The sequence below is a fragment of the Mus caroli genome, unplaced genomic scaffold (assembly GCF_978045245.1).
Source record: "Mus caroli unplaced genomic scaffold, Mus_caroli_1 scaffold_1, whole genome shotgun sequence".
Classification (NCBI taxonomy): Eukaryota; Metazoa; Chordata; class Mammalia; order Rodentia; family Muridae; genus Mus; species Mus caroli.
In genome coordinates, this window is record NW_028227256.1 from 103589367 (window position 1) to 103605652 (window position 16286).

The window sequence follows — 16286 nt, forward strand, 5'->3', positions numbered from 1 at the left end:
TAGCCACCGCGAGAAGCATCCCTGAGAGGACTATGACTGGGCTTATTTAACTTCTCTCTTGCCTTCATTCTCTACTCCCATTGGGGGTAAGAGTGCTGTAGTGGACGCCTGAGAAACAGGATTCCAGGTAACATTCTCAACCAGGAGCCCACTAAAAGAGGTCAAGAGAATCCATGTCAGGATTGACCCTTCAAAAACAAAACAAAACAAAACAAACAAGAAACCAACCATATCCAGAAAGGATTAAGCGGCAGCCAGCACCCTCAGATTTTACTGTACATACAAACCAAAGATTGTGACTCAGTTGTACCGGAGTGAAGCCTGGGATTCTCTGCCCAGGAAGGTTCCCTGTGACACCCATGCTACTGATCTGTAAGGCCTCAGATATTTTTCTAGAATTACTGCTGTCTCCCTACTCTCTCTTCCTTGCCTTTCTCTAGATGGCACAAAGCCCTCAATTCAGACATGGGGCCAAGTCATACTCTACTTTAAATCCAATTACCTCTTTATTCTCTATTTAATTTGCAGGACCCTCTATCAGAAGCTGGTCCTTCCAAGGACTGTTTTCTCTGTAATGAAATATGGAACAATGTCTTCCCCAGGCTTGGAGCACTCTGACTTGGGAGCAGAAAACAAAAAGTGATTTCCAGTGTAAAGCTCCAAGTGTTCTCAGTAAGTCTACAGGCAAGCTGCTCCACTAGCCATGGGAAATGATGTCCACCATTCCCATTATTTCTCATGTCAAGAAGCTCTCAACTGAAACGTAGCTGTGGTTACTAAAATGTCACCGCAGTATGCATCATGTTAGAGATGAAATCCTGACCAACTAAAATTAAAGGGAAAGCTATATGCCAAGCGCCTAAAACAAACATTTACATTAATAAGACACTTGAAACCATAGACAGATATAGACCAATCATAAGAATTCTCAAATACTACCACTTTTATTCCCAAGTGATCACATTTGATTCCATTTTCTGACACATACTCTTGTCAATGGGCTTTCTTTTTCTGCATAGCCATCCATTTATGTGTTTTTCTGATAACTATTAGACGTTTTCTCCATCATCCATTTATGTGTTGTTCTGTATGACTTACGTGTACTAAAGAAGCTTTGCTCTTTTTTTTTTAAAGTTTTTATCATCTCTTCCAATATGCCATTGTGGTTTGGCTTCATAACACAAAGCCTGTGCATTTATCAACCTCAGATACCTGTTGACCACAAAGATAGGCCCTGCAACAAAACCTTGATGGTGAACACAGAAGAAAAGAGACTCTCCATTTAAAGAGAACTGACCTGTTAACACGTTGCAAGTTGGCACCAAAGGTCAGTTTGTATCTGAAGCCCTGTTTCCCATCTTTTTATTAACCTGATAGTCAATATCACATATTCACTGCTGTGGATTTCTTTCAAATAGAAAGAAACACTGTTAATAAAAATATGAAATAATAAACCTAAATCAGTTTTATTTTGACTTTAAAATGATTCTTCTAGAGCCCGAAGTTCCCATCTCTTTGAATACAGTGGCTAAAATATCAAACCACCTACTTAACTAAACATCTTACAAAATAGTTTCTATCCTTCCGCCAAGTCTTCCAGCACTGCTAACAGACTGATCCTGTGGGATGTCAACAAACAAGCAATTCACAAAGAGCATGTGAATTTCAAGCATTTAAAAACTCTGATATTTGAGTTAATTTTACTTTTAAACGTTGAACAGTGCCACCAATATTTTGTCAACTTTGGTCAAATAAGATCAGATGTTCACATCAATCATCTATTTTTCTTGGCTTTTTCAGGGCCTATGAATATTAGCATATCTTGCAAACTGTAGTAAAAACATAATGTGCTTCTAGATATCTGGTCCACGTTCGGTCAGTTACAGACTTTTTGTTACTGTTGATATATGTATATATACCATATATATTATATAATATATATATATATATATATATATATATAAAAATTTACTCATTATCTTTATACTACCAAGGCAGGACTAAAATGAAAACCCTTTTCATTAAAACAAGGTCTTTTAAAAAATGTCAGACAATAATTATTGCTTTCCCATAACTTAATTGTTTTAGGTATAGCAACTCTTAAGTCTTCTCTCTGCCCCTAAAGAACCAGAGAAACGCTTAAATCACACGGTAAAATATGGAAGCGTGACCTCCCAAGGTACCAGAAAACAATCACCCCATAGATGCTCACCAGTGTTGTGGATACTAATCATTTTAACTTGTCAGGGCTGGAGACTCCACAGCTAAGTGGCCTCCATTACTTCCTTTATAGGCACCTTAGATGCAAGTCCATTCAGCAGTAGAGATCGCAAACTATGTAGAATGTAGGTAGAGAAAAGTAAAAGACATACAGTGGATGCAGACTTCTAAACCCCCGCATATTCGCTGACAGACATGTTCAGGGTGCACACCCACCATGCCCGTTGGGGACTATGGCATAGACAGATTGGATTCCACAAACATCCACGAATACCTACCTAAGCTTACCTTTTTTTTTTTTTTTAACAAGCTTAGCTATGATTTCCAGGAAAAGGAACCGTATTGTTTTTCTTTGGGAAAATGTTCCCAAGTGAGTTAGAAAAGGTTTGCCTGCGTCCTCTGGTGGAGCCTGCATGTCTAGATGGACCTTTTTAAGTTTGTTAGTCCACCAGAGGAGCTAAAGATGCACAGGTCAAGAGGGAGTGTTGGAGGTCTGGTTCCTACACAGGACCCAGAACATCTGCAGCAAGCTACTCAGACGAACTAACTCTTAGAGTCACTGGAGGGATGCTATTTATCTCTAGATCCTACTGGATCAAAAATGCTGGGCTTTTGCTCCCTCACAGCCAGCGGGCAGGAGTTAACACAGTGTTGGCAGGGTGTGATGTACCCAGAGGAAGAGAGTGAGAGGTCAGGGGAGTAAAGCTACAAACTCGACTTTATTTCATCTGCTCAATGGCCCATTTTGACCCAGAATCCACTCACACCCCAACCTGCGCATCTTGGCCTTGAGATCAAAGCCCAGACTCATTCAACCAGATATGCACCTACCCAGCCTCCGTTATCCTGGATCCAGGTGTGCAGATGCCGGTTCAGGTACTCAGTCATCCACAGGGCGATGTTGTCCACCAGGGGTGACATCTCCCTGTTGACGCTCTCCACACACATGACCCCACCGAACTCAAAGAAGGCCACAATCCTCCCCCAGTTCACCCCATCCCTGAAGAGTTCCTCCACCACCGTGGCAAAGCGTCCCCTCGCGGTGAAGGGCGTCAGGTGCAGCTGACTGGACATCTCTGCGAAGTCACGACGGTAGCGGCGAGAGAAGTCATCCCCAGCCCGGCGGAGGGTCAGGTGGACCACAGGTGGCACAGGGCTGAGCGCAGGCCCAGCAGTGGTAACGAGGGGCCTGAGAGGAGACGTCCTGGCAGCCATGTCCCGGTGCACAGCGGGCATTGGGTTGCTCTCAGGCTGGAAGGAGAAGATGCCAGGGGTGGGGGCAGCCCCCAGGGGCGCCGCGTCCGCATCTCCAGCATCCCACTCATAGCCCCTCTGTGACAGCTTATAATGTATGTACTTCATCACGATCTCCCGGTTATCATACCCTGTTCTCCCGGCTTGCGCCATCCTTCCCCGAAAAGAAGCTGCAGGTACCAACGGCACTTCACGTCCCGACTCCCGCCCCACGGCCCCGAAAGAAAAAAAAAAAAAAGAATGGTTATAATCCAGCTCTTTTATTGGATGTGCTTTGCATTCTTGGATGAAGGGGCGTCTTTAGTTACACCGAACACTTGATTCTGGTGTTTCCCCCTTGGCATGAGATGCAGGAAATTTTTATTCAAATTCCTTTCTGCTTTTTATTTCATGAGGCACATTATTTATTAAGCTTTGTTAATATCAGTCTACTTCCTCCGCAATGCTGAAAGGTGAAGAGGCGGGACGACCTAGGAAGTTAAAATCAGGTGTGTTTTCCTCTATATATTTAGGGTAAGAAAGGTATGTCCACTACAAGTTACACGTTAAAAAATGCATTAAACTGTCTGGAAATGAAATTTGCTTGAATGCACTTTAAGTAAAAAATATTTCAAACGCGTCCATGGAAAGTTATATTAAACCAAATTCCTGTGCAAAGAACTTACTGTATTTTCTAAGGACGGCATGATCTTCTGTCAAGTTTCCCCTTTTTTGGTAAAACCCAAACAAATACATAAGGCAACCACACCATCGATCTTCAGAAGTCTCCTTGAATAAGCTTCTTTATAACTTGCAATGAATCGGGAGTTGGGGTCTGGGGGCTAGGGAGGAAAAATCAGGAGGGTTTCCAGATTGGGTCCTCACACTCCGGCTTCACTGAGAATGTCAATCCGTAGGAATCCCAACCAGAGATCTCAAGAGCACCGCAGCGGGGCAAAAAGGCAGCGGCGGCGGCGGCAGATGAATTACAATTTTTCAGTCCAGCATTTGCAGAAGTCCTGTGATTCTCCCTTCTTCTCGGCAATTTACACTTGCACACACACGCTGGAGCGCAGGCATGGATCCGTATCCACCGGACCGCTTCAGACCTCCAGGGCAGAGAGACACGCCAAGGGGACGATGGAGGAGCTGGGGGACCGGGACCGGAATCCTCTTCTGATTAAACTCCGAAGGGCCAACGCGCTTTCCGAAAGGGGAAAAAAAGCAGCTTGCTAAACGCAGGCACGGACGCGCTGGGGCCGCCGATGCCCAAGGAGCAGCCCGCGCACTGTGTGTGGTGCGCTGCGGGAGAAGGAGGTGGTGGGGGAGGGTTTGCCCCCCCTCTTTTTCCTAAAAAGGATGACTGCTACGAAGTCCCCCCCTGGCCCCCTCTTCCGCTGCACCCCACCGGCGCACCCCGCCTCCGGGCTGCGCACCCTTTCTCCTCCTCCGCTGCGGGCGGCGCTGGCGGCCGCCTCCTCGTGCTTGCGCCGCGCAGCCCGTTCTACGGTGACGGCTGCGGCTGGGGAGGGCCGGGGCACCTCGGTGTTGGCGGCGGCGGCTCGGCGGGGACCCGGACGCGGGGCGGGAGGACGGGCCGGGGAGGAAGGGGGCGGGCGCGGGGCGGGGGGCCCGGCCTCTTACTTCATTCTCCGCCGGAGCGCCTGGTTTCCTGTACGTACGTCACCGTTCATTCAAAAAAAAGAAGAAAGAAAGCCCTCCTCTGAGCGCCCGCCCGCCGCCTCCTCCCGCCGCCCGCCAGCCGCCCGGGTTAAAGGCGCCGCGGCCGCCCCGGGGAGCGCGCGCCCGGCCGCGGCCGCTGGCCTGGGTGGCGGCCACCCGCGGGCTACGCTGGGCCCCGGACCGTGGGTGGCGCGGGCCTCCCGGGCGGCAGTGGCTCAGTGGGTGTGTGAGGGGCCTCCACGGGCCTGCGGGGCTGGCTGCTGGCTGGACGTGCCTATAGCCAGAGCCAGGCTGTGGCGAGGCACCTGGATCTTTTCTAACAGGGTGGGCACAATTGCTTGGATCTTTTTCAACGTGTACAGTGTGCACGACCACATGGACTTTTTCTATGTAGCATGTGCAGGTCACATGGACTCTTTCTAACCTCGTGCATGGAATGTGCACAATCCAATGGACCCTTTCTAACCACACATAAAGTGTGTACACAGTCGCTCTCTCTCTCTCTCTCTCTCTCTCTCTCTCTCTCTCTCTCTCTCTCTCTCTCTCTCTCTGTGTGTGTGTGTAGTGTAGTGTATCTACAATCACGTGGACCCTTTAAACAGTGTAGTGTATACAACCACATATAGTGTATAAAATCAAACAGACCCTCAGCTAACCATGTGAACAAACCCCCAAACACTGTTATCAGCTCTCAGCAGCCAGATAGATTACTGAGACATATATTGACTCCTAAGTAGTGAGTAGTACCAGTATGCTACCCTTGGGTGAAGAGAGGCAACTCCCAACACAGTCTCCAGGATATTAATTACAAATGAAAATACTTAGAATAACAACGTTAGCATGCTTGTTTCTAGGCCTTTTTGTCCAGACACCACAAGCTGTGTAACTTAGAACAGGTCTGAGTACTCCTCTGCTGTGAAGAGCATGATGTGATGTCCACAACCAGCAACGGGTGTGCCTCAGAGGCTGGTCTTCCTCGTCTCTTCTTAGTCAGACAGTGGCAGACTGATGGCAGTCGCTGATGCTCTTGGCTTGTTAAAGAATAGTTAAAGTGGTATGCGGAGTTACTTTGGAGGTGTCCAAGCAGACACCACATGAGCACCCAGGGGCTTTTAGCCTCTATCCAGGCATACCCAACTTGGTGACCAAGGCCAGACCTAACTCTCAGTGGGCCAGTGAAGAGAGAACAGCAGAAGTTTGAGTTTCAGGAACAGTTTTTCCTCTGCTCCTAACGCTCCCAGCACCGGGCTGAGGCTGGACCTCAGGGAGTGAGTGATATCTGCCACCTTTCAAGGCCATGATCCTAACATGTCGTAGGTATGATTTTGGATATTCTCAGCTCTGATCAGCATCCATCCTGAGATGGCTTCAGAAGATGCAGCCATACAGATAATGTGTCTATGTGCCCACAGACACACAGTGCCACTGTCACTTGTATGAACCGAGACAGAAACAATCAAGCTGAGAGATAGGTAAATAAAACACCAAGAAAAACTGTGCATTCGTGGCTGGTGAGATGGCTCAGCGGTTAAGAGCACTGACTGCTCTTCCGAAGGTCCTGAGTTCAAGTGTCAGCAACCACATAGTGGCTCACAACCATCTGTAATGGGATCTGATGCCCTCTTCTGGTGTGTCTGAAGACAGTGACAGTGTACTCACATTAAATATATAAACAAACAAACAAAACAAATAAGCAAACTGTTCGTTCACAGAATAGCAGGTTGCTACATCGGGCTTAAGAACAAAGCACATGTGTAGGGTGGACAAGTTCCACAGGCTTGCTGGATTACTGTAGTAACAGCACATTCAGCCACCATCTTTACCTCATTCCAAGTTTAAAAGGGTGTACTTTGTGTGTACATGGTGTGGGTTGGTGGAGTACATGCCATGGCATGGATAGTCATTGGACAGCACCATGGAGCCATTCTCCCCTTCTACCTTTATTTACTTGAGGCAGGGTCTCATGTAGCCCAGGTGGGCCTTCAATTTGCTGTGTAACAAAGGATAAACGTAATGATTTTCCTGCCTCTATTTCCAGAGTGCCAGGATCATAGGTATGCATAATGACCCATTTGTGTGGTGTCCGGGATTGAAATTAGGGCTTTATGCACACTAGGCAAGTATTGTACAACTGAGCTACATCCTCTGCCCAAAAAGCATCTATTAATATACATGCACACACACACACACACACACAGCACAGCACTTTTTTTTTTTTTTTGCTTTTTTACTTCTCACCCTGTTAGCCATAAGACCACACTCTGTCCTGTGAGAATGGGTGCCTTCCTAGGAGTCTGTTACTAAAGGGATGAAGGGAACCTCTTCTTCACAGCTCTCTGATGGCACTGACAGTGCTGGAGAGGTGGCCTGCACTGGAGGGAGGCACTGAGGTATGTGTTCACAGAAATGGAACTAGCACTGATGGTACAAATAGCACTCAGGGATCCTGCTAGGACCATGTCTTAACCTCCCACAGTACTTCAGAGGAATCCAAAGACTGCGCTGGGCTGAAGAAACAAGAGGGCAGGACTGGGGTGGGCAGGAGTGGTGCGCTTCTGCATCAGGAACAGCCAGAATGAAAGCATTCCCCATTTCCAGACACAGAAATGCTCCCTCATTTGTCCTTAAGGGTCTTCCCAGGCCCTTCTGTGGCATCTTGGCCCTGACCAACTTGGCTTGGGGACAAATAACTTCTGGACCAATGTACGGTGGCCTTTCACTTCCCAAGATGGCTTCTACCTCCGCCGAGTCCAGGGGCCAGCCTTTGGTGCCCCTGGTGGGTAGCATCCAGCCAGAAGGGAAAAGGGCCGGCCACAGAGAAAGCCGACATAACAAGGGTCTGCCTCTGCGGAACAGAAAGCTTTCCTTGTGAGGTTCGCCACCTGCTGGCTGGTGCTTTGCAGCATTATTCGGGAACTTCTCTTGAAAATCAATGTGAAAGTTTCCCAAGTTCATGAAAACGAACAAGAATATTCTAAAATGAGCATAGAGCTGGTTAAGTGTTAAGTATGGATATCAAATCATCCTTCCATCTATGGAATTTTTAACTGAAATGAGGGAAAAGACTCTTCACTGAGGAAAACAAAATGATAGAAAGACACATTTTAAAAGAAACTCTGGGTTATTTCAGATTAAAAGCTGTAAGCAGATGGAGGAGAAATAAATCTAAACAAAATGAAGAGGGGGAGGGGCACCGAGACTGTTACTCCATGTAACCTGAATAAAACGAACTATTTAAAAAATTAACATTTCACAGGCCTAGGTGTAAGCCAAAGCACGGGCTTTTGATTTCACAGGGCCTATGTGGGCACCATGGGCTCCTGTACAGAGCTGCGTGTAGGCATTGGTGGAAGAACACGGCATGAGCCCTACTGGCACTGCTCCCAGGACATTCAGGTTCAGACCTTTCTTCCCAAGACTGGTCACATTATTTTCGTCTTTCTGTGCTGTCCAGCCATTCTTGTCATAACTGGGAAACACTTCCATCAGATCACAAATGAGTCTTAACCTAACCTAGAAACTCACCTGACTAGTTTATGGTGGATCCTAAGCCTCACAAAACCCATCACAGTAAGAAGCCACGACCTCTACCACTAGGCATGAATGAGAAATCAGCCACACTCAAGTGCAAAGTTAACAGTGCGCAAGCAAGGGCCTAGGGTGAGAGTGGCCCGGCCTGTGTGAGGCTTTGGGTTCAATGCCCAGTGCCAGAGTGTCAATGCAGAAACGGTGCTCACTTTTGGTTTACAAAAGAAAGCAGAGAGAACTGACTTTTCCCTGCCTTTCAAATGAATGGCGTAACATTTAAGGTGAAGTAGGCCAAGGAGAGGAACCTGTCTGACAGTTTTCAAAGCCTGCTTATTTCTGGATAGCAACTGAAGCCGTTGAACAAACATGTGGGAAGCCATCACCCATATCAAGGGGGCAGAGAAGAATTTACATTCCTCTCCGTGACTATACTCAATTACTATTTAGCAGACCTCACAGCGGCTCCCGATACTACAAATCAAAATAGTTAAACAGCAACGTTAGCATGCTTGTGTCCAGACACCACAAAGTAGGTGAATTAGAACAGGTTGGAGTACTCCTGTGCTATGGAAGGGGGAAGTTCATAACCAGCAAGGGATGTTCAAGGCTGAAGTCATTCCTTGTCTCTTTTCAGTTAGCTGGTGGCAGACTGATGTCACTGATGTTCCCCCACTCCCATTTCTGCTGTCACCCCTCCCTATCTCGGCTCCTATCCAGATATTCATTCTTCTTGTGTAGCTTCCTTTTCTCCTGTTCTTATAAGGTCATTGGCCGTTCTGTTTACGGCTAATGAGGACACCAATACCATCCCTATTCCAAAGTCCAAGCACTTCAGCATCTTTTGAGGTGACATCCTCACCAGCCATATGTCTTTAATGGGGTGTCTCTCAAACACATGAAGATTGTTTGCTGCAATATCCCTACAGCCTAGGCAACATTAAAACTGAATTCCAAGGGATAGCACACCCTTCTCAAACTCAAATCTTGCTATTTCTTTTCTAATCAATAGAGTTCAAAAGCTGGCGTCTCATCCTTATGACTCGAGCTGCCCAAGCCTGCCTCCCTTCCCTTCCACTTGCCCTTCCCAGAGCTGTGCAAACGTTTGATGGCTCTCTTGTTTTTCTTTGTCCTTATTTTTCCTTTGGCAGTAGAGGGGATCAAACACTGTGCTGTGTCTGAAATGTCTTTTTAGCTTCTTTTGCCCCCACATCTGTTCCTCTCTCTAAATACACCTAACTTTCCCCCCTTGGAAATTCCGATCAGTTCCTTAAGCTTCAGCTCAAACACTTGTGTGAAACCAGCCCTGACTTCTCCAGGAAGCCTCCATACTCCACCCAGACAGCTTAGATGTAGTTAGCTTTGGAGGCTAAGAAGTGAAAAACAAACAAACAAACAAATGAAACAAAAAACAAAACAGAAGCCCCAGGTGGAATCTGGCCCCATGGAACTGACAGCTGTGACCTTGAGCTGTTTAATGAACATCTCTGTCTCTCTGTGCCTGTTCCCTCATTTATAAGCAGAGGTGTAATGACCGCTACCCATCCTGTGCATGTATACTTTCACTGAGTTAAAACACACAAAGTGCTCAACAGTGCCTTGAACCTATCTGTTCTGAATTTGTTCACATAGCTTAATCACACCTCCTGTCAATCACAGTACACTTTCTGGCTGTTCTCTGCTAGATTACGGACCACCTGAGGGAACAGACATCTTTAATATACTCCTTGCCTACAAAAACACCTGGCATTCACATCTTTGTGTTATAAAACTCAAAGGTCTCCAGCCAAAGACGTGGGTGGATGCAGAGGGCTTCGAGTGGAGGGAATACATATGGGGCTACAGCAAAGACAACGAAGGGGTGGAGAGTGGAGAGGAAGCGTAAGGCTTGCCGTCATCAGGAGGGAGGAGAAGTACACAGGTCTTTACCCGGAGCCCGCCTAGGAGGCTCATCACTGAAACTCAAGCAATGTATGTAAAATGAGGAAAAATGGGGGCTAATAAGCTCATTAGTAGAGTGGAAAGAAATAGCTTTTCTTTTAAACACCCAAACATACAAATCAGAGAAGCGATATCACATGCCATTTGAATATAAAATTTTCAAATTTAAAGAAAAGTTTGGCTTGCAATTCAAGATGCTTCCAAAATGATCTACTTAATGAAATGTCTTTATAAAACCCACCATTGAGTACAATGAATAAAAGCAAGTTAAAGGTATAAACAAAAAAAAATCATATAATCAACATAGAGCTGCAGAAAACATACAATAAAATTTAACAGAGACCTATTAATAAAAAATTCTCAACAAACAGGAAATGAGAAATTGTCAACCTAAGAAATGGGCTCTATGAAAACCTAACAAGGAGCCGTCTACATTCTAGTGAGATGTCCGAGCATTTCCCCTAAGAGTGCAGACAAGCAGCAAAGGAAGACCTAAGGTGAAAAATGTGTTTAAGAAACGTCTCCTCAGGATGAGCAAACATTTCTGCTTACAAGAAACCAAGGTGTTCTCTCACCTACTTCTTGTTGTCAAAATGTAGACACAGCTCACAAAATAAGCAAGAATAAGGGTCAGAAAATCTATTTGCATATGAAATGTAACTGTTCAAAAGCTTTATTATATTCTATATTTCTTAGGCTTCTTTTACTCATACAGACAGAGCATACTTGAAATAAACGTTCAGATTCCTAAGTATATATTGTAAAAATATTACTTCCTAAAAATAATAAAAATCAGGCCTTATGAAATATCTAGGAAGCTAAATAGAGAGAATGCTATAAAAGACTTTTGTAGCTTGATTAAGTATCTTTAAAATGACAAATTTCTAGAAAAATAAATTTTCAGATCAGTAAAGCTTGTTCCCTAGTCTGTATGTGTAATTCAGAAATACAAGATATGAAAATCATATTACAGTAGTGCTACCATACAGTACGGCCACAAAAGCTTCTAACCTAACATGTATCAAAATAGCCGTGTGTTCTCTGCCAATGTCAAAACGCCTTAAGAGTTCACACCACAAGTAAGTATAAAATATAGTGGCAACTCTCATTTTCAAAAATCAAACCCATAGGCCTCCATTAACCCAGAAAGATCAGAACAGCAAGGCCCAGTCCGGAACTAGAGGGTAACAGTCAGCAGGGGCCTTTTGAGCTGGGGTCCTAAGGACTAAGGGTGATCACAAAGACACAAAGCACCTTCTAGCAAAAGTATGAATATTAACTGTGGTCTTCAGCAAGACACATTTCAATTAGAATACAATAAACGTAAGTACCACAACATAATTCATTGTACAGCCTTCTACAAGGACAAATGCAGAGGATTCTTTGAGTGGAGCAAATGGTATAGAAATGTTCTCATCATCTAACAGAAAGTCATCTTAAAGGTTCTGCTTTCAGGAATCAATTATATGATTTAACAGATCTAGATAAATACACACCACTAAATTATACAGAAAGAGACCACAACAACATTTTAAACTGTATAAATTACTAAAATCTGAAATGATAGTATAGGACAATTTTAATAAAGAATGTTTTTGGATTGGGGCAAGGAATCAAACCCAGGGTCCCAAGCATACTAGGCCAGCATTCTCCAATGAAACACTTCCCCAGCCCGCCCGGGGCATTATCTTTTTCTTCTTTAAATAAATAAATGATTGCCTCCTATTCTTTCTCAGTTATGAAGTGTCCTTCACTTTATATAGCAGAATATTAATTTTCAAATGAACACCAGGATATATTGAAATAAAATAATACGATCTGACTATCAGAGCAGGCACTCAGCCCTGAAACCCCAGAAGCCCTTGGTCACACAGAGGGAATGGTACAAAGGAACTGTAAGCCTCAGCACCCAACTCAGCCTTAGCGGGTGGTAAAGGATGTAAAGTGTTTAACTCTCTGGGAGAAAAAAGCTGATAACTTCCTTAACAATGGGACTGTCCACACTGCCTCCCCCGGCCCCAACTGTAGTTGTCTAGCTCATCTGGGATGAATGGTGACTTTCAGGGGTATTGCTTCAATGCTGCATTCCAAGTAGGAGTCTCAAGAGTTCCTCTGTCAAAGGTAACGTGGAACACATACTGAGAGGCAAGATGCTTGCAGGGAGTCTGGTAAAGTTAACACACAGGCACTCTGTGCTGATGTGACATGAATACAAACGGTATTCTCACATCAAGTTCATCTGGGACTATGGTATCAACTTCAGAAGAGAAGGAAAGCTCACTCCAAACTTTTGTGAATCAGGGTGTTAAGGCCTCTAATGCCATGGCATCACGTTCTCTGCAAACCGGAGTTGAAAGTGGGTTAGAGCCAGCGTCGCCCACCATGAAACAAGGCTTTTCAATGTATGTCAGGCATTATCTACACAGCCATCCTCTGGCCGAGGAATGTTTGAAAATAGTATAATGAGAAAAGTTAATTGTCCTGTCAGATGCCATCTGGGATTAGATCTTAACAGGTAAGAGTAGAAAGGGCCAGCTGTCTGGGGACATTTAAAAGAAAATAAAATTGGAAACTGTCCAGTTGTTCCCTCTGAATGCAGTCCCTACTGTCCCACCTCAGCAGCTGTCCAATATGCCACAAGTTGCAGACTTTGGCTATGCTGGACTGAAGGGGTGTTGGAACTATTTTGGCCTTGTCAACCTGCTCCTGTAAACAGTAATGTGTATAATAAAAAATGTCTTCTATAACAATATTTAAAATGCTTTCAGACCTTGATAAAAATGGATCCATTAAATATCTTATTAAATAAAATCTAAGCCACTATAAAGTCAAGAGATTAAAAAAAAAAAAACTCAAAAGAGCAAAAACTGGTTGGCTCATTGGTCATGGTGGAACAAAGCTGTACTACCACGACTCAGGTGCCTGAGGCAAAAGACCACACAGCAAAAACTCATCTTAAAAAATAAGAAAAAGGAAAAAGAAAAGCAAAAAGCAAATGTTCACCATGGCAATAATCTCTAAATTTTCAAACCCTTTTGTTGTTTGTTGGGTTTTTTTTTTTTTTTTTTTGTTCTGTTTTCTGTCTTCTGGTTTTTTTTGTTTGTTTGTTTTTTTGGTTTTGGTTTTTTTCAAGACAGGCTTTCTCTGTATAGCCCTGGCTGTCCTGGAACTCACTTTGTAGACCAGGCTGGTCTCGAACTCAGAAATGTGCCTGCCTCTGCCTCCCAAGTGCTGGGATTAAAGGCGTGTGCCACCACGCCTGGCTCTGTCTTTTGTGTTTTTAACAGTAAAGTTTTTTCTTTCAAAGTAGTATTTTCCTGGTGGAGTGAACTGGAATGTTGTATTTTGTATACAAGGAGAACAGGGTAAAATATCAAGACATAGAACACTGTCCTGGAGCCTGGGGAACAATAAACAGGATGAGTGGGATACAGATATCAGAGGCACTTGTTGCAGGCTCGCCCATGGAACCGCTGCTGTCTTGTGCATGCGCACAGGCTGCTGTCAGAGGGCTCCTTACCATGCTGAAGATACTGCTGGGTGTCAGTGAGGGAGACAGAGCCGCTCAACACCCAACCTGCAAAATGAGCATCTTCAAACCTGACCATCTTTTAATAGTAAGACTGAAAAGTACACAACCAGCTGCTTCCCTGAAGCTCCATTGTATGCTCTGAGAGTAAGAATGTCATGCTTTTCATTTTTTTATTATAATTAATTCATGGATTAATTTAAAAAGTCAAAAACATTTGCACTGATCTCCATCTTTTTTTTCTTCCTTCCTTTCTTCTACAAAAATATTACAGTAGCATAAGCAAAACTAGGAAGAGCGATGAGCACTAGAAACTGAGGTGAAATGGAATGTGAACTTCAGGTCATCATGGCTACTGAAGAAACTGTAACTTTTAAGCTTCTATGAGATTTTATTTCTCTTCAGAAAACATGTAAAGAGGCTGCCTTTCCCCTTGAATAAAAATTAAAATGTTGTAAGCATCAGTCTAAGAAGACAAGAAAGCCCCACTTGCCATCACAAAGGACTCATCCCTTGCCTTCCTCTGTGCTGCTCTCTCATCCCCCTCGAATTTTATGGGATCAAAGAGAGAGAAACCAGCTTCACTAGCAGAAGTGAGTCCCCGGCACAGCAAGACATGCTGAGAGTGACTCACGGGCTACTCGGAAGACACACCTTGAATAACATACACTAAAAAAATTACCAAAAAGAAAAAAAGACTAATAAAAATCTGGACCATCTTTCATAAAAAGTTAAAACCCAAAATAAAAAAAAAAACAAAACAAAACAAAACAAAACCTCGGAAATGCCACAAAGTTCATTTCTTGATCTCTATGGGCAGGATGCGAGAATAACCGAAAAGCTGAATTTACTGTTCTGGAATGCTATTCTTTACCCTGTTTTCCTGTTATTAGTTCTCACACTATCACCCCTAAAGCCCAGAAAATCAAAGGTGTCCTGGTCCATATTTGCATAGTGTTTAACAGTTGTAGAGATGGCCTCATGTCCCTCTGCTTACAGCCAGATTTCTGAAGAGCACGGGGTCCAATCTCACACATTCAAAAACAAGATACAAAAGTCTGGAGGCCAAAACTTGTGTTCCATTAGCAGCACACTGTTCAAATCACTGGATTCAGTCTTTCATCCAAGGGGCAAGATTTAGGCAGTTTTGTCTACAACTTCAGGTTTTGCTTTCTGCACCATGCAGCGGCGAATTATATTATCAAAACTTCCAAGGTAAAACAAGGCAATTGTTCGGAAAAGGCCCATGGTGACCACCTGCAAGATAAAGGGAGACCTTTTAGCTCATCCAACAGGACAGTACAATAGCCCATTTTATAGTAGTTAAGTCTCTTCTAAACAGTTTCTAGGACACATCTAATCTGCTCCAAGCACAAGTATAATGAAAACTTTGTAAATGCCAGTAATTCTCAAGAGCAGAATACGTCTGCTTTGTACACTGGATAGCACAGCCACACAGACAACACTATTTGTCTGAATTAACAAATTCCAACCATAAAAAGAACAAACTAGGCATTCTTAGAAGACAGGGTTATAACTCCTAAGCAAGGTACAATCCCACATTCCAGATAGTTATGCTACAATCAAGATGTCCTTGGCTAGAATTTTTGTTCTGAGTATTAAGCCCTTTTGCTGGGTCTCAGGATTGGGATGTGAGAAATATACATTCCTCGCCTACCTGAACTGATCTGTTTATTTATTGAGGCAAAGTCTCACTATGTTGCTCAGATTGGTCTTGGCTCTTAGTCACCAGTGATCCTCTGGCCGCAGCCTTCTACGGAGCTTCGACTACGGGTGGGCATACGACTGGCTTGTAGTGGAAAGATAATCAAATAAGAAAGCAACCAGTCTAGGAGGCAAGGCAGCAATTATCCATAGCCGTACCCTTCCCAGTGACAGTCACTCATTAAAGCAACTCCAAATGGCATCATGGAAAGATACACATTTTCAGATACATGAGGAGATGAGGAGAGCCGAGGGAAAGGGAAAAAGAAGTGGTAGCAGGCTGTGGCTGCTGCTGTGCACTGGATTTCAAGCTTCATCCAGAGCCCCAGGGAGCCAGTGATGGATTTATGTAAGGTAGAGTTGTATTTCACAAACACAGCAAAGAAAGTCTCTCAGCATCTGTGCCAGTGGCTGGCATAGGGGGATTAGG

The 16286-nt window shown here is 44.3% G+C and overlaps 2 protein-coding genes across 2 annotated transcripts in view; both read right to left on the reverse strand.

Moving 5' to 3' along the window:
* Bcl2 (BCL2 apoptosis regulator) overlaps positions 1-5013 on the reverse strand; it is a 171292-nt gene extending 166279 nt beyond the window's left edge. The window contains exon 1 of the mRNA XM_021173243.3: positions 3052-5013. Coding sequence (XP_021028902.1) covers positions 3052-3627 — 576 coding nt within the window. The 5' untranslated portion in view covers positions 3628-5013. The remainder of the gene's footprint in view (positions 1-3051) is intronic.
* A 6246-nt stretch (positions 5014-11259) lies between these two features.
* Kdsr (3-ketodihydrosphingosine reductase) overlaps positions 11260-16286 on the reverse strand; it is a 36878-nt gene continuing 31851 nt past the window's right edge. Inside the window, exon 10 of the mRNA XM_021159111.2 lies at positions 11260-15388. Within this exon, the coding sequence (XP_021014770.1) occupies positions 15269-15388 (120 nt within the window). The 3' untranslated portion in view covers positions 11260-15268. The remainder of the gene's footprint in view (positions 15389-16286) is intronic.